General features: G+C 43.3%; 1 protein-coding gene across 19 annotated transcripts in view; it reads right to left on the bottom strand.

Annotated features, from left to right (window-relative positions):
- The window catches only part of cdh19 (cadherin 19, type 2), a 114,851-nt gene that overhangs the window by 14,628 nt on the left and 75,605 nt on the right, over window positions 1-24,618 (bottom strand). For 15 of the 19 annotated variants that reach the window (XM_061757677.1, XM_061757686.1, XM_061757680.1 and 12 more), the window contains 5 exons: window positions 23,645-23,781; window positions 23,429-23,550; window positions 19,911-20,028; window positions 18,904-19,155; window positions 13,811-15,731 (listed from right to left, as the gene is read on the bottom strand). In XM_061757677.1, coding sequence (XP_061613661.1) covers window positions 15,238-15,731; window positions 18,904-19,155; window positions 19,911-20,028; window positions 23,429-23,550; window positions 23,645-23,781 — 1,123 coding nt within the window. In that variant the 3' untranslated portion in view covers window positions 13,811-15,237. Of the gene's footprint in view, window positions 1-5,045; window positions 5,175-13,810; window positions 15,732-17,355; window positions 17,398-18,903; window positions 19,156-19,910; window positions 20,029-23,428; window positions 23,551-23,644; window positions 23,782-24,618 lie in introns of those variants that run through there. The other 4 variants (XM_061757679.1, XM_061757691.1, XM_061757690.1 and 1 more) reach the window with 4 other exon arrangements.

Raw genomic sequence — 24,618 nt, 5'->3', positions numbered from 1 at the left:
CTTTGAAGCGGCTCAGCCGCGCCCGCTGCATTATTCATGACGCCGCCGCATCTTCCAATGGCCTGTCATTTCCTTTTAGCTTCCGTCACGATGGCCATATGCCGCGCGCGCCGGTCGGGGTTGAGGCCGCGGGAAACCATCTGGAGCCCGGCAAAGTCTCCCAACGCGCAACATACTTTCGACGCTAAACACATCGTAGGAAATGACAATGAACTTAATTTATGGGATTGAAATAGAATTTTTGGGAGAAAATCAAAACTTTGAGATTTTCCACGTTTAAGTCATCCATCTAACATGCGAAGGTCCAAATTAATTATTTTTCCTCAGTAAACCTGGACTACTTCTCGTACAAATTTCAGTGTTAAGTAAAACAAATTTGCCATTAAAAAAAAATCTTTTATTTTCCAAAATTACAATTGTATTTTTTCCCCAATAAGTTTTCCGTCTTGAAAAATACAAACTTGTGGAAACTATTTTTTTTCTTCAAAAATGTTCTCTTAAAATTACAAAAATATTTTCTGGTATTATTCTTCTAAAATTATTATTATTAGAAATATAGAATACAAATATGGTTTCTTTTCTTGTGAAAATATTCTGGTAAAATTAAGAAAATCTAGGATTACAAAGAAATGGTAAAACTAAAAGGAGCAAAAAAAATAATAAATCATGTGAAACAAAATTTAAAAAATTGTAAAATTACTATTTCTTTTCATATTAAATATAAAATATTGTTAAAAATATATTTTCTAAGATTACAACTCTATTGTCATATAATTCAACTCTATGTTTTCCTGAAAAATAAAAAGACTTACAATAATTTATTTCTAGCGATGACATTCTTGTAAAATTTCAAATCTTTTTTATAAAAATTAAAAAGGAAAATCCTAAATATTCTTAACATTTTCTTAACTTTTAACTTTCTTAACTTAAAAATTACAAAACCATTATTGTAAAATTACAGAAAATAATGACTGTAAGAAGAAAATAAATCTTAAAAAATGTAATGTTATTGTCATTTAAAAACAATTTAAAAGAAACAATTACATTTTTTTGCAAAACAGAAAAAAATGTAAATCCACATTTTTTTCCTCAAAATAAATATTCTGACTTGTAAAATTATGATTATAAAGCAACTTTTTTCTTGTAAAAGCACTTTATTGCTTTCATTACATTACAACTGTATTTTCTTTTCTTACCCAATCTCTTTTTTTCCAGAATTTTTGAAAGTTTTACGTTAAATTCTGAGCCATGAACAACGACTTCAAACTCATAATATTTCCGCTTTCGGAGTTCTTGTAATTTGGAAAGGAATGTTTCGTGAAGCGTTGCGTGTAACATAATTGTCCTCAAAGGACGGCGACGTGTTGTTTGTGTTTACGCTGCTTGTCGGCGTGAGGAGCGCCCCCTAGGGGGGACTGCTGCTGCCGGCTGCTGTTCGGCATTAACATATCATCAGCTCGCTGGCTCGGAAAATTGGAGGTCCCCCGAGAGCCCCGCGGATGCACGAGCGTGTCTCGGGGCCTCAGAGGAACATCTCAAGTGCTTCCACACATTCCATGCTCTCCCGGGATTGCAACGCGTATTTTTATTTTCTTTTTATCCGAGTCGCAACTTGTGGGATGATTTAGCAAACTGAAGGTCAGCAGACGCCCTGACCAATCATTGATGTCACTTTTTTTTCCTCATAGCGCATAATTCAGTTCTCTTGAAATTTGGGGGGGGGGGGGGGGGGCGTAGAATTTTCTCTTTTTTTTCTCATAACATACCGACTTTGTTATCGTAAAACTGGAACATTTTCCTCCTAGCAAATATTTGTTTCAGAATCAGAATCAGAATCAGAATCAGAATCATCTTTATTTGCCAAGTATGTCCAAAACACACAAGGAATTTGTCTCCGGTAGTTGGAGCCGCTCTAGTACGACAACAGACAGTCAATTTACAGAACACTTTGGAGACATAAAGACATTGACAAAAAACAACAACAAACAACAGCAAAAAGATGCAGAGTCCTCAGTTCGAATGGCTAATATCGCAATAGTCCGGTGCAATGACCATTGTGCAAAGGGCACTGAGACTTCAAGGAGTGTATGCGGTTTAAAGTGACGAGTAGTGCGATAATCTGGGACAATGGTTGTGCAAATGTTACAGATACTCCTCAATCAGTGTGCAAATGGAGCAGATGCTACTCTGGCATGAGTGGCCACTATATGCAAATAGTGCAGCACGGCGAGACAACTACAGTGAGTGCACGAGTAATACATAATTGCCCACAGAAATGTGACAACGAACTCAAGTCAAAAAATTGCCAGCATGTTGTAATGCAATTGTAGGTTAGGCTGTTCAAGAAGTTGATTGCAAGAGGGAAGAAGCTGTTGGAATGTCTACTAGTTCTAGTTTGCATTGATCGGTAGCGCCTACCTGAGGGAAGGAGCTGGAAGAGCTGGTGACCGGGGTGGGGAGGGTCCGAGAGGATTTTGCACGCCCTTGTCTTAGTTCTGGCAGCGTGCAAGTCCTCAAGGGTGGGTAGGGGGGTACCGACAATCCTTTCAGAAGTTTTGATTGTCCGTTGCAGTCGGAGTTTGTCCTTTTTTGTAGCAGCACCAAACCAGACTGTGATGGAAGAACACAGGACTGATTCGATGACCGCTGTGTAGAACTGTCTCAGCAGCTCCGGTGGCAGGCCATGCTTTCTCAGAAGCCGCAGGAAGTACATCCTCTGCTGGGCCTTTTTGAGGACGGAGTTGATGTTGGTCGCCCACTTCAGGTCCTGGGAGATTGTAATTCCCAGGAACTTGAAGGTCTCGACGGTTGACACAAGGCGGCTGGACAGCGTGAGGGGCAGCTGTGGCGAAGGATGCCTCCTGAAGTCCACGATCATCTCTACAGTCTTGAGCGTGTTCAGCTCCAGGTTGTGTCGGCCGCACCACAGCTCCAGCCGCTCCGCTTCCTGTCGATATGCAGACTCGTCACCGTCCTTGATGAGGCCGATGACATTGGTGTCATCTGCAAACTTCAGGAGTTTGACAGTCGGGTTCGCTGAGGTGCAGTCGTTCGTGTAGAGAGAGAAGAGCAGCGGAGAGAGGACACAACCTTGGGGCGCCCCAGTGCTGATGCTGCGTGTGGATGAGGTGGCCTCCCCCAGCCTGACCTCCTGTGTCCAGCCCGTCAGAAAGCTGTAAATCCACTGGCAGATGGCAGGTGAGACGCTGAGCTGGAGAAGCTTGGATGAAAGGAGTTCAGGGATGATGGTGTTGAACGCTGAGCTGAAGTCCACGAACAGGATCCTCTCGTAGGTCCCTGCACTGTCGAGGTGTTCTAGGATGAAGTGCAGTCCCATGTTGACTGCATCATCCGCAGATCTGTTCGCTTGGTAGGCAAACTGCAGGGGGTCCAGCAGGGGACCTGTGACACTCTTGAGGTGGTCCAGCACAAGACGTTCAAAGGACTTCATGACCACAGATGTCAAAGCGACAGGCCTGTAGTCATTCAGACCCGAGATTGCAGGTTTCTTGGGGACTGGGATGATGGTGGAGCGTTTGAAGCAGGATGGAACTTCGCACATTTCCAGTGATCTGTCGAAGATCTGAGTGAAGACTGGCGCGAGCTGGTCCGCGCAGACTTTGAGGCAGGATGGAGACACGTGGTCCGGGCCTGCCGCTTTGTTAATCTTTTGTTGTTTGAAGATGCGTCTCACATCCTGTTCATGGATGGTTAACGCAGAGGTCAGAGGTGTGATTGTGGTCGCGGGTGCGGCCGGGTTGGTGTGTGGTGTGAAACTGTCCTTTTCAAATCTGCAGTAGAAGGTATTCAAGTAGTTGGCTAGTGTGCTATTGTTCTCAGCTTGGGGGGATCGTCGCTTGTAATTAGTCAGCGACTGGAATGCATGCCAGACTGATTTAGAGTCGTTTGCGCTAAACTGTTTTTCCAACTTTGCTGTATAGATCCTCTTTGCAATGTTAATTTCTTTGGTCAGCTGGTTTCTAGCTCGATTATACAGGGCCTGTGTCCCCGCTCTGATATGCGTCCTCCTTAGCTTGGCGAAGCTGCTTAAGTTTAGCAGTGAACCGCGGCTTATTGTTGTTGAATGTCCGAAATGATTTTGTTGGAACACAGACCTCTTCACAGAAACTGATATAGGATGTGACAGTGTCCGTATATTCATCCAGGCTGCCAGCTGAATTTTCAAAGACACTCCAGTCTGTGCAGTCTAAGCAGCTTTGAAGTTCCATCTTGGCTTCATTTGTCCACTTTTTGACTGTTTTCACTGTAGGCTTCACGCATTTAAGTTTTTGCCTGTACGTCGGTATTAAGTGAATTAAGCAGTGATCAGACGATCCCAGGGCGGCACGAGGTATAGCACGGTATGCGTTTTTTACCGTGGTGTAGCAGTGGTCTCAAGTATTATTTTCCCTGGTAGGACAGTCGATGTGCTGCTTGTATTTAGGGAGTTCGTGGTTGAGTTTAGCTTTGTTAAAGTCCCCGAGAATAATGAGGGGTGAGTCGGGGTGTTTTTTTTTCAATTTCGTTGACTTGATCGGCGAGCGTTAGCAATGCGGCGTTCGTGTTAGCTTGAGGCGGAATATAGACGCCAGCGAGAATGAATGATGCGAACTCACGTGGGGAGTAGAATGGTTTACAGTTTAGGAATAGCGACTCCAAATGCGGGCTGCAGTGTGTGCTGAGCACCGTGACGTCCGTACACCATTTTCCGTTGCTATAGAGGCATATCCCGCCGCCCTTTGTTTTCCCCGATGATTCCATGTCGCGGTCCGCTCGATGAATATGGAAACCGGGAAGCATAACAGCGCCATCGGGTACAGCGTTGCAAAGCCAGGTCTCCGTGAAGCACATGGCCGCGGAACGTCCGAAGTCTTTACTGGTCTTTAACAGAAGATGAAGCTCGTCCATTTTGTTGGGTAGGGAGCGTACATTCGTGAGGTGGATCGACGGGAACGCCAATCTGTGTCCTCTCTTGCGGAGTTTCACCTGAATGCCTGCTCGCTTCCCTCTGTGGCGACGCTTCCGTCTCCATGCGCCGAAAACCGCGGACGCCGCTCCGGTGAGTAACTCGGGGAAAAAACTGAGCGGATATTCGAAAGTTGGTGACAGAAAGTCCGGAGTAGACTCCTTGATGGTTAGCAGGTCTCCCCTTGTGTAAGTGAGTCGTGTAAGGTCTCCAAAGACGGACGAAAAACACAAAAAACACAAAAACAAAGACAATACTAAGTTTGAACATTTTTTCCTGTTTTATCTTTTTTTTCTTTGGGTATAAGTTCTTTGTTTTTGTCAACATTTGTATTGTTGTATTTTATCATACCATAATTGTTCTTGAATCTCAAAAATGTTTTACAGGGTATATAAATGTTTTCCTCATAAATATATTGTAAAATGTTATTTTACAACATAACATTCCACTTTTTTTTCTTGTCTTGTCAAATGTTTCTACATAACACAACGATATTTCTTTGTCTCGGCCCAAGATTTTTCTTTTTATCTGTCAAAAACGTCAATGTTTTGATTTTTCCCTCCTAAAATCCATGTTTTTTTCTTGTAAAATGTATATATTTTCTAAGAATATTACAATGAATTTCCTCACTATTACAACATTTTTAGTGTCAAATTTCATTTTTTAAATGAATTGAAAGATTTCTCTCACAATATAGCACTTTTTTTTTTCTGGAAAATCATCAACACTTTTTCCGGTATTATACCAAGTGAGTTGTTTTTTGTTTTTTTTTTGTGCATAGCCTTTCCATTTCTTTATTTCTTTATTTTTTGGTCTCTCCTCCAAAGACTGGCTTGAAATATTCAAGATTTGGCAGGGTTGTGCATTGCACATTCAAATGCGTCCGACCAGTAAATCATCTATCAATGGGTCTATTAAATCCTTTAAGACGCCGCTGCAAATCCATCACGAGCTGATAGAAGCCCAAACGACAACATCGCGTCAGCATCCGGCGCGACGTTTGCGCTTATTAGCCACAATTTGACGAACGCGTCTCGAGGCAGCACAGGAACATCTCAGGTGCTTCCGGAAGAATTATTACCGTTCTCAGATGTTTCCGACGCATTTTTCACATTTTGCAGGGCGATGAAACAGTTTGAAGGTCGAGCAGACGTCGCGGCCAACGATCATCCGGCGCTTTGCGCAAACGCGGCGTCCTCGCCTAACGACCGAACATCTGGCAGATCGCGCCCACGCGCAGCCGGAACGACCGCCGCTGCCGCATTTATCCCGGCTAAATGGCGCGCCGTGACACGTGCGATGGCAGCAAATTTACCTTCGCAGGGAATCGCTGGTGAAGACGAGACGCTAACGAGCGTCTTTGAAGGTAAGGAAACGCACCGTCAACATTGACAAAAATACTGACAGACTGGCGGTAGTGCTGCTATTTCAAATCAACAGGGTGCTCGCTCAAATAAAGTCAAAACACAATAGTTGTCAAATCATGTATTATTGTTGAAATAAAAATGTGTATTATTTCCCCGTAAAATTGCTATTTTTCGGGGGTGGCACATTTTTTCTAAGAAACTTAAAAACCAAACTTTTTTTTAACTTTTTAATTACTTAGTTCTAAAATTAAACATTTTCTTGCTTTCGCTATAAAAGAAAAATAAGAACTAAATTTGTAAAAATAACGACATTAAAAAAATATTAATTAATTAATATATTGACTTTGGTCTCATAAGAAAATGGAAATTTGGGACTTTTTATTTCCATGAAAAATTTATTCTCAGAACATTTACTTTATTTTCGTCTAATTTTGAGTTTTTCGTGTAAAATTTTATATATTTCTTTTTAAATTGTTTGCGTTTCTTTAAAAAAGAAAAACGATATTTTAAAAAACATTTTGTGACTGCTTCTTTTCGCTTGTAAAATACAATATTGAAAAATAAAAAAAAATTCTTGTTTGTTTTCCTGAATAAAATAAAGTGAAATTACATTTTATTCCACTTGTATAATAATAATAATAATAAAAAAACGACTGTTATGACTTTTTGTAACGTATACACATTTTACATTATAGGACAATTAATAATAATACAACTATTTTCGTACTATGCTTTTTTTTTCCCCTCACCAAAGTAAAATTATTTTTGTAAAATAATAAAAAAAAAATATATGTATCAGATAGCATCCAAAGTCAAAAGGCTTCTCGCTTAAATTGATTTTTAAATGACACCTTTTGCTCCGTTGTAAAGTCAAGTATTGCCACTTGCTTCTCAGAATATTAGGACTCTATTGGCATTCGATTTTTTCTTCAGCCGCCTTGTGTTAACAAACACAAGAACAACCTTGGATGACGAGCCGCATGCTGCTTCACGCCGACATCATCAACAGATCGCAGCCCGCATCCGAAAGCGTTGCGTTCGCCGGCTGTTTATTATTCGACGACGACGGTGATGAAAGTGTCGTCGTGTTCGCCGTCACGTGCGGCGCGGGAAAAGGAAATTGCATCAAGCGCGCAATCTTTCATCAAGACTTCGCAATAATGTGGCGGATGCTGACAAGCGGGACATTTCCCGCCTTGCTGTGATGGTAATGATTCACGACGTTAACTCGGCTCTGCGGCATCCAAATTAGAAATGCTCTTTTTTTTAAAAATATATATTTTCGCATCTTTGTGAGGTTGTAAAAGATCTAAATGTGACCTTACGGAGGGTCAAAAAAAGAAAATGTCGTGTGGCATCAAACGGGCTTTTGTGCAGAGAAGGACGGCGTCACCTCGCCAAAGCAATATAAGCGCAACCACGTCCCAAGACGAGCGTCGCAGGCGGATGCGCTGCGACGTATTTATGATATGAGCGCACGCGCTTGTCAGCGACATCAGAGGCGTCGTTAATGGATGCGGACAGCTCGGCTGCTGCCGCAGGAGCCCGGCGGTCTTGTCGCGTAACCCGCCGCAAATGCAGCCCGTGCCTTGCGATACGAGTGAGCCGACTTTTAAGATACGAGCCAACATGCAGCAGATAGAATTAGTGCACAAATCAGTCGACCGCTCCCAGTTGAAGTTTACTGACAACAGAAATAGAAAACAACGAGAATTACACCTTGTGCACTCTGAACAACCGCAAAACTGATGAAAGGCTGCTAGCTTAATGCTAACACACGATGCAAAACGCTATCGGCAGGCTAATGAAACTAGCATCGATGTAGCATACAACATTCCAAGCAACAGATATTTGAACATAAAACTTACGGACAAACAATAAACTGTACCTACAGGCGAATAAAGTCAGAGAAAGAAAATATTAGAACACCCTTGTTTCTTCAATTTCTCATTTATTTTAAGGCCTTCTACCACTAAATGTAAATTACAATAAACAAGACTGCATATAACTTATTCCATAATATTTCTTGTCCTATTTGACATGACATTCAGTTAAATTGTATTCATAGTGATTTATGTTATTATCAAAGAAAACCAAGGAAAAAGCTATTTTTGTTGTTAAAAGATGAATTGCCACTGAAAGAAAATGAGAGAAAAGTTTTACCTTTCCAAGAAAAAAAGTTGGAATACAGTATTATGAAAAATATTTGTGTTTTTTTTTTAAATAACAAAGTGGTAATATCATGGGTAAAGATATTCAGCCAGAATAAGGTTCTAATACATGAGATGAAAAAAATGTATTTCTGAGACACTGCTATGTTAAAACAGTAATGTGGTTCCGTAATATGAGAATAATGAGCTAGTATCACCAGAATAAAGTGTTAATGTTACGAGAAATAATATCTTTTCTGAGAAATTAGTTTGAATTTACCAGAATAAAGTCATAATGTAGGGGGAAAAAATACATTTTCTAAGAGAATGATGTGATTTTACAACAATAAAGTGGTAATATGATGAGCAGTATAAATGATCAATCTTATAAGTGCAGAAGTTGAACTCAACGGGAGTCGCCTCATGATTACAAACGTACATTTCCTGACGGTTACGTGGAACAAGGCGTACATGAATAACCTTGGAAAATGAGCCACATGCTGCTTCACCATGCCTCCTGATATTGCCATTATTATGTGATGACATGTAGCATCCTGTTCTGGCAAATGCCCATGACAGATAACGTTGAGCAACATAAACACAACCTATTTTGTCACCTCGTGGGGCTGATTTGAAAAGTGTGGCCTTTCAGGGGTGGGCGGCGTAGTTGCGGGCGGGGTGGGGTGGGCGACGAAAACTGCTCAACGCCAACGCGCCGGCCCCCGCATGTTGACCGGCCGATTTGCCGCGCGCTCTCGCGCATCCCCCGGCCCTGCTTAGCATTCAGCCACGGGTGTTTCCTAAAGGTTACCAAACCTAATTAGACATTTATGCGGGATCTTCAAAGGTCTCTTCGTTATTAATGATGTGCTACTTTGCGAGGACTGCATTGATGACTCCGACACACCTCACAACATGTGCGTGCACAATGCAGCGTGGGGGTGGGGGGTGGGGGGGGGGGGGCGGCCATGACTGCTAAACGCTAACACGCACACACAGGAACACACTCACAGATAATATCATTGTATCATCCTGTGCAATGGTCAACATGTCGTCATTTCATTTTGTTGCAAATGAATCTTGGGGGGCCTCAACATACCCAAAAACTCACCCGTTTTGGTACAACCATGTATCTTGGTGAAAATGTAAGTATTTTCATGGTTCCAAACACAGCCGGTCAAAACTCACTCACTAGCGCCCCAAGGAAAGTTAGAAAAAAAATCTAAATTCGCCCCCAACACCAGTTGCACCAATCGACACGAAATTGGGCCGATTTGTTTGTCATAATGGAATGCGAGAAAAAGTCTCAAGGACCCATGCCTGAAATTCAACAGGAAGTTGGCTTATGGTTTGAAGCAGCCATTTTGGGGCAAATTCCATGAAAAAGGGGTCTGGGAAGTTGGAAAAATAAATCCAGCACCTAACACCAGTTTAAACAATTGACATGAAAGTGGGTGAACACGTCGGTAATAAAAGCATGCACCAAAAAACATTTCAAGGACAAAAGCCTAGAATTGAACTGGATGCTGGGGGCCATTTTGGTTTGAAGCAGCCATCTTTGGGCAAATTCTACAAAAAAATCTGCACTGTCATCAGTTTGACTGATCCATCCATCCATCATCCGTCCGTCTGTCCATTCATCTCAATGCTGTTTGAATGAGCTACAACATAAAATCAAGCAATATTGGTGCAATATATCACATTGAATTACCAAGAGGTGCCATTAAACCAAGAGTGGAGCTAAAGTGGATGTGACAACAATGACAGACAACCACATAAAAAAGTCTGATTTATTAAGTATTATGTTGTCACAAAACCAAACCAAATATACCAGAAAGTTCCAGCAAAGACTGATGGTTCCTGTCTCGAGTGCTCCTCATTTTTGTCACGTTCCAAAGTTACTTCAGCAGAAAAAGCAAACAATCTCTCACTGATTAACTCAACTCGATTTAATGAAGTTATCTTGCATTTATGCCGCCGTGTTTACAGTCGCTCTGTGTGGCGTGTAAATGTATTTGACAAGACACCGAACCCCCGCCCCTCCACCCAACCCAGTCGAAAGAAAATTCAATTTCCATTTATTACTTCCATTCGGACTTGAATCAATTATGAATGACAGCTAATTAGTGGCACGCGCGCGGCGGCCATCGCTCTCTGCGGTGTCAAAGTCGACTAAATCAAGCCGATGTCACCCAGCCTGGACACGGAGTTAAAAAAAAACAAAAAACTTCCCCCCCCCCCCCCCCCCCATTCTGCAGAATTGGAGAAAGGAAACTTCACTAATCATCCGAGAGTGTGTGTGAGCTTGTAATAAGGCAAGAGAAAATGAAGACGAGCAAAAAAGTGTGTGCAAGTCATTTCTCATTTCAGTAGCGGAAAGAGGAAGTTGTCGTCTTTTTTTGAAGGATGGCGCGTACGACGGAGACTGAGCGACAGAAAGAAAGCAAATAGGAGCGCGTTGCGCCGGTGGAGCTTTTCGATGATGTCATGCGCGAGCATCAATCCTTCAGCGGCGGCAGGCAGCTGACGTGCAGCGAGAGTAATGTCCTCTTTATCAAACATTGACCCCCGAGGCCTTTGGCGCCATGTAATAGCGTTCACACAACAGCAAAGTGAGCAAAGACGAATAAGACATCACGACCGGAAACTTTGTTCGGAGCGGGACCCTAACCCCTTCTTACCCGACCGACAAACTTGACCCCTTAACCCTTAATCTTCTTACAAAACCATAAACGGACTTTATTCAACGCCTAACATTAGCCCATAACTTCTTACCCTGATGTCTTAACCTGACCCCAACCGTAACCACACTTTCACAAAACGCTTTAACCTAACTTCTTACCAAATCCGTCCTTTTTAATACCCTAACACCCCAATACTTAAAACTTCTCACAGAACCTTAATGTATAACTGTAAAGTGAAAGCCTGCCCCTCCTTCCGAACACGTTTCTACCCAAGCATACGGTAAGCACATCCTAAACTACCCCAACCCCGATCCCACTTTTTCACCAAAACCTAACCCCAACATCTGATCCAACTTCTTGGCTAACCGTAACCGTTAAACCTAACCCTGTCCGTCCTATCCATAACCCATCCTAACTCGCCCTAAACCTTACCCATCCTAAACCCGAAATTCTTACCCAAGCCTAACTTCCCCCAGCCTGATCCAAACCTGACTCTAACCCTTCCCTGATTTCTCAGATAATCCAGTAATTTTACCTCCAACGATAATCCCAACCCTAACAAACCCTCCTCCTTTCAACCTTTCTTACTTAACCTCCAGCTTAATTCTAATGTCTTACCTAACCTTAAGCATAACCCTTCAAAACTGACAAACATACCTAGCCCTGACCCCATCATTAACTTGAACTCCGTACCAAACCTGGAACGCTAAATGCATTGCCCAACCTTTAGCTCATTTGAAACTTAATCCTAAACCTAACTACTAGCCCTAGTTTTAACCAAACCCATTTCTCACCTAACTCTTAACCTCAATACCTCCGTTGGCTTGACCGCCGTGAGATGTTTTGGGAATAACTGAGAGGAAACATCAATGAATGGTATCCAGGGCGGAAACGCCCCGCGGGTAGCCTTTACCTGTGCTTACATCCAATGAAACGATCCGAGTTTGGAGTTTGATCAAAACTAAATGTTTACAACTTTTGGAGGAACTCCCTTGCTTAAAAAAAGAGACGTGTGCAGCAGATCTCCCAGGATATCATTACCGCCGCTATCATGAAATGTTGTAGGTCACAAGCAGTGCTTTAATATCGATTATTGCGATATGCAGGCTCAACTGCGCGTCTTGCCTCCGGTCATGTGATTGCGGCATGGTCGTAGAACTTAAAGGATCGATACGTGATAGAAGCTCGCCGTCCACTCCCACTCAGGTTGACCTTGGCCCCAGTATGCGTCTTACAGCTCCTTAATCACGTGTGTTAGTTTTTCTCGTCAAGTCACAACAAACTTGTCATGTAGTTCAGTCTTTGGCAAACTTTATTAAGCCACGCCCCCTTGGCGCAACCCCTCTAAGGTGCTAAAGAGGGTTAAAATGCTGTCAGGCAGCTTTGCAATCATTTAATCCTCACATACCGTTCATTTTCCATGCACATATAGAATGTTCCGAGCCAAGAGAATCCTCAAAACAATTGTCTGTATATAATTATGATCTTTTCAAAATGTATTCAAAGCCTGTCTGACATGAGTAAATGGATGATTAATCCTTAATTAATGTTCCAAAGAAAGGGGAAATTCCTTTTTTAATGTTTTACTCCACTTGTTTTTTCATAACATCTGCTATCAAACAATGTAATATACATATATATATATATATATATATATATATATATGTAGTCTTTCACAGTTCTCCGGACTGAACATTTTCCTTGATTCAACACACACTGATGAATCTAAAATCTCTTTTTAGTTGATTTTACCCAGAACAGCCTCAGTGCACACTTACAAAATAATGACATTTTGAAATATTTCAATTTGTTTTGTATTTTGGGTCACTGCATAAACACTCATCAAATTGCAGGTTGAAAGGATGCTATTTAAAGTATTTCAATCACTGTCAAATGTCCAAAACGGGGCAAACGGCAGGCTATGTAAGGTTAAAAAGGAATCTCTTGGATCTTTGTGCCAAGGTGGAAGCTGCCGTAATGGACATAATTACACAAAGAATAGGGCCTACGAGTTGAAATTAGCCGCGGGCCGAGGCTTTTAAACGACAAAAGGAGCCGAATGACTTTTGAACACGACGACGTGACTGAGGGAGGACTTCAAGAGAAGCGTCACGGACGAAATCGATAACCTTTGTGTCGGTCCCCGGCCGCCTTGAAAGGCGGCTCTTCAGGTGAACCCCTGCGTCTTCTGGGGCCACTTTGAAGAATCGTTGAGGGTAAAAGGCCAAACGGCCTGAAAAAAAAACGACAACAAAAAAACGGGAGCCCCGCAGACGGCGCGGGGGGAAGTGCATCGGCTGAATCGAGCACTTAGAGCACAAAAGGGAACAAGATCGACATCTTTCTTCGCATTTCACTTCGTCGGGCAGAACTCGACGGCGTCCGACCTTCAGCCCAATTAGCGAGCGAGAAGGGGGCGGGGACGCTATCGCCGTGCAATTACCCCGCGAGCTGACACCCACGCTGCAAACGCTCATCATTATGCACACTTTTTTTGTTTTTTTTGTTTTTATACATTTCAAATGAGGAACTTTTGCTCCTGTAAAATGTGCTGCTGATTGGCTGTCACCGCTCATCCCAATGCTGCCTCACTGGCAGGCTTACTATAATGCTGCCCGACACATATTTATCACAGGTGCATGCTTAAGCCATTCAGGAGATATGATATTTATTTTGAAAAATACATTGCTGCACAAACTCACTCAAATGTGAATTACAACGAGCATTCACACCTGCCGTATATAATATTCTATTGTAAATTGCATCATGTAATGAAAATTTACAGGTCAGTAATATTTTATGGAGGTCCGTTACACGGGAAGAATAATACAGTCGCAAAAAGGTAATATGCAACTTATTAACGCATAAACCGAAAGCACAATGATGGCACGTTTTGTGTGCTCAATAGTATATGAAAAAATGTTCTTTGGGTTAAATTTTTACATAAATTAATTGAAATACTTTTTTGGGTAAAGCTTTGTTTAAGTTCGACTTAAAGTGTGAAACAAAGGAGGGATGGTGTAAAAGATTTGGAAAGCTAGCTTAGCTCTAAGATGCTCGAGGTAGCAGGGTTGTTCACTCGTCTCACTTTGTGCTCCCTTTTCAGGCTTTTGCGTAGCACACAAAGATGAGTGTATTAAACTTCTCCAAGCGTCACAGCAGAAAAAGCAAAGAGTCGCTTACAAAAGCATGAAAACGGCATAATAGTTAAAGCCTGAAAAAGAAGCACAGAGCGTCAACATAATAAAGCTTGATGGCAGCGTGCTACAAAAATGTCAGACAAAGGCGAACAGAACAAGAGCGTTCAAAAAACTCACAGCAATGTTTTGGAGAAAAGCCTGAAAAAGAAGCACAGAGTGACCCCAGGAAAAAGTGGGACAGTCGAGTACAACGCAAATGCCTAAAAAAGAAGCACTGAGCAAGACCGTGGCAAAGTGTGCAAGACAAAAGTCTGAAAATGAAGTATAGCGTGAGAAGCACAGAGCAAGAGCATGACAAAGAATGTGACAAACACAAAGGCCCGAAAAAGCAGCACAGAGTAAAACCCGTGCAATGTGCTGCACAAAAGCCTGAAAAAGAATCAAAGAGTGAGTGCGTGGTGGTGGGGTGCGCCACGAAACTCTTAAAAGAAGCAGAGGAAAAGCATGACGAATACCAAAGTCTGAAAAAGAAGCACAAAGCAAGATGTGAACAAAAACAACAGCCCGAAAAAGACGCACAGAGTGAGACTGTGACAAAGTGTGACGGCAGTGTGCCAAGCAAAAGCCTGAAAAAGAAACACACAGAAAAGTCATAACAAATTCCAAAACTGGAAAATGAAGCACAGTGGAAAGGCATGAGCAATACAAAAGTCTGAAAAAGAAGCACAGAGCAAGATGTGAACAAAAACAAAAGCCAGAAAAAGAAGCACAGACTGAGTATGTGGCAAAGTTTGACAGCAGTGTGCTACACAAAAGACTGAAAGAGCGAAGTCAACCATTTTAGAGCAAACTAGTGCTGAAATGTTGGCAGTGAAGAAGCCTGGCTGCCTCAGTCTCATTTCTTTGTCGTCACACCTGGTATTTCACCCATCAGAAGACAGTGTCGCCGTCCCCGGTGCCGTGCCACGGCGACAGCCTGGCCCAGTGAGATTTGGGAACGGCGGCCGGCTTCTCGCAGCCGCACGACTCCAGCGAGCTGAGCGAGCCGGCCGAGGATCCCGAGCCCTCGTACGCGTACGTCGTCAGGCGGTCGAAGGGCGGCGCGTAGGGGTCCCCGTCCGCCTCCACCAGCCGGTCCAGGATGAACTGCCTGAAGACGTCGTCCTCGGGCCCCACCGGGCGAGACTCTCGCAGGGACATGCGGATGCTGGCCCGCACCTCCTCCCGCGCCAGCCTCCTCTCGCGCCTCCTGGAGTGAGGGCGCAGCGGGACCGGCGCGACCGGGTCTCGGGTCGGGCCCGCCTCGCCGTAATACAGCACTTTCTGCGACACGGTGTCGGGCAGCTCCGGCTCGCTCGCCTTCTCGTGCACCCCCTTTTGCTTGCGCTTGTGTCGCCACAGCAGCAGCGCGAGTACCGACAAGGCTGCAGACACAACACGGCATCATGTTGGCATGAGGAACACGAATAAAATAACATGAGCTGAAGTTATGATTTAGCTTGTTATGGATGGGGAAACATGTTAAAGTAAGAATTAGGCTTTTTTTGAATACACGGTAGGACATTAGGGGACAGTAGTAAGTGGTCAAATTGACTCCAATATAGATCACCATTGAGCATTTATTCGATATCCTTGACTTAGGTTTTCCTCACTAGTAAAACGATTAGGGTGTATTAGTAGAATGACTATCTAACTAGTAAAGTTTTTTTCTAGGGTCCGACCGATACGATTTTTCTGAGGCCGGTGGCGATTCCGATATTTGGCAGCATAAAATTTCGCTCACCGATTCGGACAATTATTATTTTTTTAAATATATAATAGATAAACACTGAAACTTAGCAAACACTTTGCATTGTTGTTGGTTTGAATGTTGTTATCTTTGTCATGTTGTAAGTTGCTAATGTGTATTAAAAAAAGGATACAAATCTGTAAAATTCCCATTTTTTTTAAAAATGCTTGTTTGAATGCCATTATCTTTGTCTTATATTGTAATGTTCTAATGTGTAAAAATTTTTTTATACATTTAAAATAAAAAATCTGCCAAAAATTGGCTGATTTTGTCCGATCTGCTAACAGCAGGTAAGGCCCTAGTTTTTTTTTCATCGAAAACTAGGTTACTATTGAGGAAAAACTGTGCACTAATGAACATCTGCATTAGTAGTATGACTTGTGAAGTGCTACACATTAACTGGTAGAACTTCATAATGTCACTAGTAGTCCATGTACTAGTGGCGGATAGTTGAGTTTATGGAAACCATTTGAGTATTTACTCAATATCCTCGATAGCCATCTTAACGTTGATGTACTAGTACGATCTTTGTTCTCCCGAGCAGGACATTCAACCATTTCTTACCGGTGATTTTTTTTTTCCACTACTAGTGTCACTTTTGACCAACGAGTACAAAATTAAACCTTACGAGTAAACTACTGTGCTGCCCGAGTAACACTACTAGGCTTAATTAGTAGACTCCTCATCAAGGATATAGAATAAATCCCCAAACAGATTTTCTTAAAGCAGTTTGAGCATTTATGGCCTTGTTCTTCCAGATCAAACTGATCCAAACCCTGATTGGTTAATACACGGATTAAAGAAGTGTGTCCCAATACTTTTGTCCATATAGTGTATGCTCCCAAGCTAAAAAAAAAAAAGACAAGGGTACAAAAAAAATAAATAAATTAAAAAAAATCATCACCTCAGAGGGAGATAAGCCGTTGTACGCAAATAGTTCTACAACGTGATGCAGCAGCATTTGTTTTTGTTTTTTCTTTATTTTTTTGCAGCCATCTTCTCATCTGTGAGGGGTGTTAGCATAGCGGGCATCGCCATTAATCTTTCAGAGCGTGGGCGCGGGTACCACACCAAGCAGCAGAGGTCATAATGAAGCTCTTCACTATGCCGGAGACGTCAGCGTCCCCGGCATGATGGCGCTCGGCTGCAATGCAGCAGCAGCGGCGTCGTGAGAGAGGAGACAAGTTGGAACTTGCAATGGAAGGGAGCGTCTGTTAATGGAACATTCCCGCTGTTAGGATACGTGTTTGCGTACTTGCCATGGCGACGGCAGGCGAGGACACTCTAACTCAGCGGATCTGCTGGGGGGTGGGGGGGGAGTAAAATGAACAAATCCACATTTTTATTTATGTATTTTTTTTTTTTTTTAAGGAAGGGACTTTATGGAGCCTGACACTTGACATGGGGAAAAAATATTTTAATTGTAGCCACAATATACGGCGGTACCTTGACTTGAGTTGAATTTGTTCCGTGACTGAGTTTTCAACTCGACTTTCTTACCATACTTACGGTTCGGCACCTGTGGATTCAAATATTTTTTTCCAATTAAAAAAAAAATAATAATAATAAAATATATTTTTTGGGGGGGTGAGGGGGGAGAACCAGCTTATCCCCGCTTCAAGAATTTTTGGGGTTAAAAAAAAAAAAAAGAAAAATTCAATGCAATTATAATGGGCGTCAATAATCTACAGATACATTTTCCCCATTGAAATGAATTGAAATTCCATTAATTCATACCATCCCCCCCAAAAAATTCCACCAGTTTTGTTACGGAATGGAAATAGCACTGTATTGTACGATAACCCTATAAAAAAGGTAAAAAACAAACAAAAATCTGTTTTTATAGACTAACAACTGTATGCACTGTACTACAGTAAACCACCACATCGTCACTAATTCGCCTTTTTCAATAATTCACAGATTTTTGTGGGGAAACCAACGATTCAAAAAAATCATCCATTTGCTGTCTGCTCGCATCTTGGTGTCAATGAAACATGTTGAAGTGAGTTGAGGAGCTTCATTTGGACATGAGTCGCCACCTTGTGGCATGTATAGGCAATCAACAACCTGTGTGTTGAATGTGTTACGTTGCGGTGCATTCATTGACAGGCAGCTATTTATCGACAGTATCAAACTCCAGAGGGCTGGCAGTGAATGAGTTAAGGGGCGTGGCCAAGTGAGTGACATCAGGAGGTGGTTGGCAGGTTAACCCGAGTCTGGCCATGATTTATGGCCGAAAGCGCCTCCTTGTGTGCATTGACGACTGCGGCTCTCCTTGCCCACCGCTTAAGTTATAACATAAGTCAAGATACCGCTGTCGTTATAATGCACGTTACACCTTTTTCTGATCCTGAAATCCCGCATTCTCCTGCAGATCAAATTACTAATCAGACACCGCGGTCCTCTTTGTTGCTGCCATCTCACATCTCATTAGCCAAATCCTTTTCAGCCCCCGAAAAAAAATAACCGATTTGCAGAGTTCACATCGAAACCAAAACATGCGCGGCGACGTCGTCGTCGTTGTGAACAGATGCGCATTCGAGTCATGAAACATTGCACAGGGAGCAGTCCTTTTTTTTCTTTTTTCTTTCCAGATGTCTCGTTTTGACCGTGTGCTTCTTTTTACCACTTTTTGTAAGCACAATGCTGTCACGCATTGTCACACTGTCACTTTGTGCTTTTATTTTGGGGCTTTTGTGTAACATACCGATGACATGTTTTGCCATGCGCTCGCCCTGCGCTTCTTTTTCAAGCTTTGCGCAACACGCTGCGAACACAATTCGTACTCCGGATATTCACCGGCTCACCTGCGGCCAAGACCAGGCACACCAGAAGCGTGACGAAGGTCTGTAGGCTGACCCCCATGGACAGGGCCAGGGCCTCCACCCCGCCGGAGGGACAGTGCCCGGCGGGCTGGCAGCTGCACACGCTGATGGTCAGAGTGGCCGTACTGGACAACGCGGGCGAGCCGCTGTCCGTCACCACCACAGGGAGGAGGTAGCGCCTCCGGTCCTTACGGGTGAAAGTGCTCCTGCGTGCCACGATGCCCGCCGTGTTGTCTGGAGGCGACGGTGAGAAGGAGGAGAGGGCAGATACTTCTCAGTCAACGCGCTTTAAAAAAACATGTGAGTGCTGATATTTTTAGTGGAGGAAAATAAGCTGCACGAGTGAATATGGAACACATTTCAAAGCTGAGTGAGAAAATTAAATATTCAGCATGTGTAAAAGCACATTTGGAATATCTGTTTCAATACTTGGTGGAGCTTTAAGAATGGAACATGGCACCGCAAAGAACGGGAGATTGAGCACCAGGCGTTCATTTCATGCACAGCTCAAGCGTCCTCCTTTCTCGCAAACAACACAATTCACTTTTTTGTGCTGATTTTTTGTTGGTTGACATTCAGCAGATTAACACTAAAGATGAGCTCAAGTTTTCCATTAAGAGATTAAAGAGTGGTGCATTGCTTGACGCGTTGAAAGTGTGACATGCAACATATTTGATGTGAAATGCACAACAAAAATATATCTTATGGTTTAAAAGTTAGGGCGTATCACAAGTCCTTTTTCATCTAACAAAAAAAATTTACTTTCCAACTAATTACCACATTTGAACATAACATTTAATTTGTTTTCTCAAGTTTCCTTTCAAGAAAACTATAATAGTGTGCTGTCCTCAACCTTGTTGCGATCCACTGTTATTTTTCAACTATTTTGTCATTGAAAAAAAAAAAAAAAAAAAAAACACCACACGAAAATTTGAAGTCCTACAAATACAATGTATACAGATATGTGTGAGCAGTTTAGGCAAAGGGACCTTGGTTATCCCGAATGGTGAAGTTGGGATTGATGTGCTTGTCGGGGACCATGGAGAAATAGAAGTGATGACCCTGCGAAGGCTCGTCCAGATCGGTGGCACTGAGCAGCTGAATGAGCTGAGAGGCAGAGAAAGTGAAAGATGAAAAAAAAAACATGCAAGGGGTCAGCGGAGGGTGGCTCGCGAAATCTGTGAGGGTCACGGTTCACAACAATCGCACGGATCAGTTCGGGCTGCCAGTTCCCGGGACGAGTCAACAGAATACAACACAAAATGGGACACACTGTTACTAACGACTAACGCTACTGACTGGGTCAATGTGACAAAAATGATACAACAAGCACAGGAAATAATCTTGATTACTGATGACTAACTTTACCGACTAGGTCACAAATGACATAACAAAGCACAATAAACAATCATCATAGGACAGGTTGGAGCTTAGTTTAGACTAGTATTCAGCACGACATATTGTTACTGACTAACTCCACTGACTATGTCAATCTTCTTCTTCTTCTTTTCCTTTCGGCTTGTCCCGTTAGGGGTCGCCACAGCGTGTCATCCTTTTCCATGAGAGCCTATCTCCTGGATCCTCCTCTCGAACACCAACTGCCATCATGTCTTCCCTCACGACATCCATCAACCTTCTCTTTGGTCTTCCTCTAGCTCTCTTGCCTGGCAGCTCCATCCTCATCATCCTTCTACCAATATACTCACTCTCTCTCCTCTGGACGTGTCCAAACCATTGAAGTCTGCTCTCTCTAACTTTGTCTCCAAAACATCGAACCTTGGCTGTCCCTCTGATGAGCTCATTTCTAATTTTATCCAACCTGGTCACTCCGAGAGCAAACCTCAACATCTTCATTTCCGCCACCTCCAGCTCTGCTTCCTGTTTTCTCTTCAGTGCCACTGTCTCTAATCCGTACATCATGGCTGGCCTCACCACTGTTTTATAAACTTTGCCCTTCATCCTAGCAGAGACTCTTCTGTCACATAACACACCTGACACCTTCCTCCACCCGTTCCAACCTGCTTGGACCCGTTTCTTCACTTCCTGACCACACTCACCATTGCTCTGGACGGTTGACCCCAAGTATTTAAAGTCCTCTACCCTTGCCATCTCTTCTCCCTGTAGCCTCATTCTTCCCCCACCACCCCTCTCATTCATGCACATATATTCTGTTTTACTTCGGCTAATCTTCATTCCTCTTCTTTCCAGTGCATGCCTCCATCTTTCTAACTGTTCCTCCATCTGCTCCCTGCTTTCACTGCAGATCACAATGTCATCTGCAAACATCATGGTCCACGGGCATTCCAGTCTAACCTCATCTGTCAGCCTATCCATCACCACTGCAAAAAGGAAGGGGCTCAGGGCTGATCCCTGATGCAGTCCCACGTCCACCTTAAATTCTTCTGTCACACCGACAGCACACCTCACCGCTGTTCTGCTGCCCTCGTACATGTCCTGTATTATTCTAACATACTTCTCTGCCACTCCAGACTTCCGCATGCAGTACCACAGTTCCTCTCTGGGTACTCTGTCATAGGCTTTCTCTAGATCTACAAAGACACAATGTAGCTCCTTCTGACCTTCTCTGTACTTTTCCATCAACATCCTCAAGGCAAATAATGCATCTGTGGTACTCTTTCTAGGCATGAAACCATACTGTTGCTCGCAAATACTCACTTCTGTCCTGAGTCTAGCCTCCACTACTCTTTCCCATAACTTCATTGTGTGGCTCATCAACTTTATTCCTCTATAGTTGCCACAGCTCTGCACATCACCTTTGTTCTTAAAAATGGGCACCAGTACACTTTTCCTCCATTCCTCAGGCATCTTCTCACGCACTAGAATTCTATTGAACAAGCTGGTCAAAAACTCCACAGCCACCTCTCCTAGATGCTTCCATACCTCCACAGGAATGTCATCAGGACCAACTGCCTTTCCATTTTTCATTCTCTTTAATGCCTTTCTAACTTCCCCCTTACTAATCATTGCCACTTCCTGGTCCACCACACTTGCCTCTTCTACTCTCCCTTCTCTCTCATTTTCCTCATTCATCAACTCCTCGAAGTATTCTTTCCATCTACCTAGCACACTGCTGGCACCAGTCAACATATTTCCATCTCTATCCTTAATCACCCTAACCTGCTGCACATCCTTCCCATCTCTATCCCTCTGTCTGGCCAGCCTGTATAGATCATTTTCTCCTTCTTTAGTGTCCAACCTGCCATACATGTCATCATATGCCTCTTGTTTTGCCTTTGCCACCTCTACCTTTGCCCTGTGTCGTATCTCAATGTATTCCTTTCGCCTCTCCTCGGTCCTCTCAGTGTCCCACTTCTTCTTAGCTAACCGTTTTCCTTGTATGATTTCCTGTACTGTGAGGTTCCACCACCAAGTCTCCTTCTCTCCTTTCCTGCCAGAAGATACACCAAGTACTCTCCTGCCTGCTTCTCTGATCACCTTGGCTGCAGTGGTCCAGTCTTCTGGAAGCTCTTCCCGTCCACCGAGAGCCTGTATCACCTCTTCCCGAAAAGCTGCACAACACTCGTCCTGTCTCAGCTTCCACCACATGGTTCTCTTCTCTGCCTTTGTCTTCCTAATTTTCCTCCCCACCACCAGAGTCATTTTACACACCACCATCCTATGCTGTCTAGCCACACTCTCCCCTACCACTACCTTACAGTTGGTAACCTCCTTCAGATTACATCGTCTGCACAAGATGTAATCCACCTGTGTGCTTCTACCTCCGCTCTTGTAGGTCACCCTATGTTCGTGCCTCTTCTGGAAAAAAGTGTTCACTACAGCCATTTGCATCCTTGTTGCAAAGTCTACCACCATCTGTCCCTCCAAGTTCCTTTCCTGGATACCGTACTGACCCATCACTTCTTCATCACCCTTATTACCTTCACCAACATGTTTACCTTCACCAACATGTCCACTGACTATGTCAATGTGATGTAAATAATATAACAGGCCCAGTAAATACTTCATCATCACAGGGTTATAGAAGACTTTTACTTTGGACATTACAAACATTAGGTTCTCCACATTTCAATTATTACTGATGACTAGCTATACTAACTTTATGTATGTCAATGTGACAGAAATATGCCAAGCCCAGTAAATGCTTAGTCATGACCAGTACAGGGTTGTAGTTGTTGATTATAGATTACATCAAGTACTCAAAATGACACATTGTTACTGACTAAATCCACTGACGGCGACAAAGCTGAAACACAAGGTGACACTTCTCCACGCTACATTTTTTTTCTTTATTTTTGGGGGGAACTAACCCCAAAACACTTATTTTTGCTTTATCCCTGCTTATTCAAGAATTGTGGGGTTTAATGCAATTATAATGGCCTTCAATTATCCACAGATTTTATTCATCGCTATTAGCAGGGGTCCACTGTATACCCCAGGGTCCATGATTCCATCCATGTTTACATGATACACAGAAATAAAGCGAGCTGTAAATCGTGAGCATATCCGAGCTCCGTGCCGTCCGCACCTCTCCCGCCTGCGCCCCCTCGCAGACATACGGCTGGTAACGGCCGGCCAGCTGCGGCGCGTTGTCGTTTATGTCCAGCACCTTGATGGACGCCACCACCGAGGAAGATAAACGCTTCTGCGCTGAGAGAGGAGGAGCGAAGAGACGTCATCGTAAAAGCTTTGCGAACTTGAGACTGACAAATGTCTTCGACGGCGCCATACCGAGAAGACTTACTGGTTTCTCTGGCGAAGACGGTCACGTTGTGCCAGGCGGACGTCTCTCGGTCCAGGGCCTTGGCGATGCTAATGGTTCCATTGAGTGGGTCGATCGCGAAAGCCTTCGCAGCGTCGCTGCGTTTGTCAAAAGAATATCTTGTAGAGGGAACACAGACAGGTTTTGACTTTTTTTTTTTCCAGACCTCCAAGGGGGTGCGCAGGTTTAAAAGTGTGACTGAGCGAGTTGCCTTTAATGGCTATAAATTGGCTTCGCTTTGACTTAATTTTAGGGGGGTTGTGGGGGGTGCGCTGCCAAAAAACGTTTGGGAAACTGGTATGAGGGTTTCTCTGACAGCATACTGAATTATTCTATAGTAGGAAATTCCCAAACAGTGGCACGTTCACCCAAAGAGGGGTGCGTGAGTGCGCTCCAGACGGCATGCAAGTTACAATTAAATCCTGACACTCTCTTTTTGAGTGTAATATAGACTCACAAAATTAGAAAATTTGGCCTTTGTTTTCCTTTTCGTTTGTATTTTTTCTTTTTTTTTGAAGGCTGCGTGAGGGTGCCTGGACCAGTGTCATCTCAATCAGGATTACCTTTGTCCATATTGTAAATACACAGTGTCCCAAAAGTCACCATACAATACAGAATTCCTTCTGTCTATTTCTTTTCAAGTAACATTCGGACAGAAGTGAGGCCATCAGCATTTGTCAGCTTAGGCTTTGCAGTTTTTGTAAGCATATTCGCTTGCCCACGGCTCTCCGATTGACATTGGGGCAGCGTGGCAAAACCGCTGCCTGGCAAGACGTTTTTCTGTTCCCGACTGCAGTTCAGCGCCAGTTACAGAAGCTTAATAGTGTCACTCTGCTACAACACTTAGTGCAATTTATGCTAACCATGGCAAGTTTCTCGAAATGCGAACGCCCGCTACTAATACCACTGATGAAAACACAGAACTCTTATAGCAGGCGTTTGCGCAAAAAAAACAG

The sequence above is a fragment of the Phyllopteryx taeniolatus genome, chromosome 20 (genome assembly GCF_024500385.1).
Source record: "Phyllopteryx taeniolatus isolate TA_2022b chromosome 20, UOR_Ptae_1.2, whole genome shotgun sequence".
NCBI classification, from domain to species: Eukaryota; Metazoa; Chordata; class Actinopteri; order Syngnathiformes; family Syngnathidae; genus Phyllopteryx; species Phyllopteryx taeniolatus.
The sequence above is the reverse complement of the archived record's forward strand: the minus strand, read 5'-3'. Positions and strand labels throughout refer to the sequence as shown.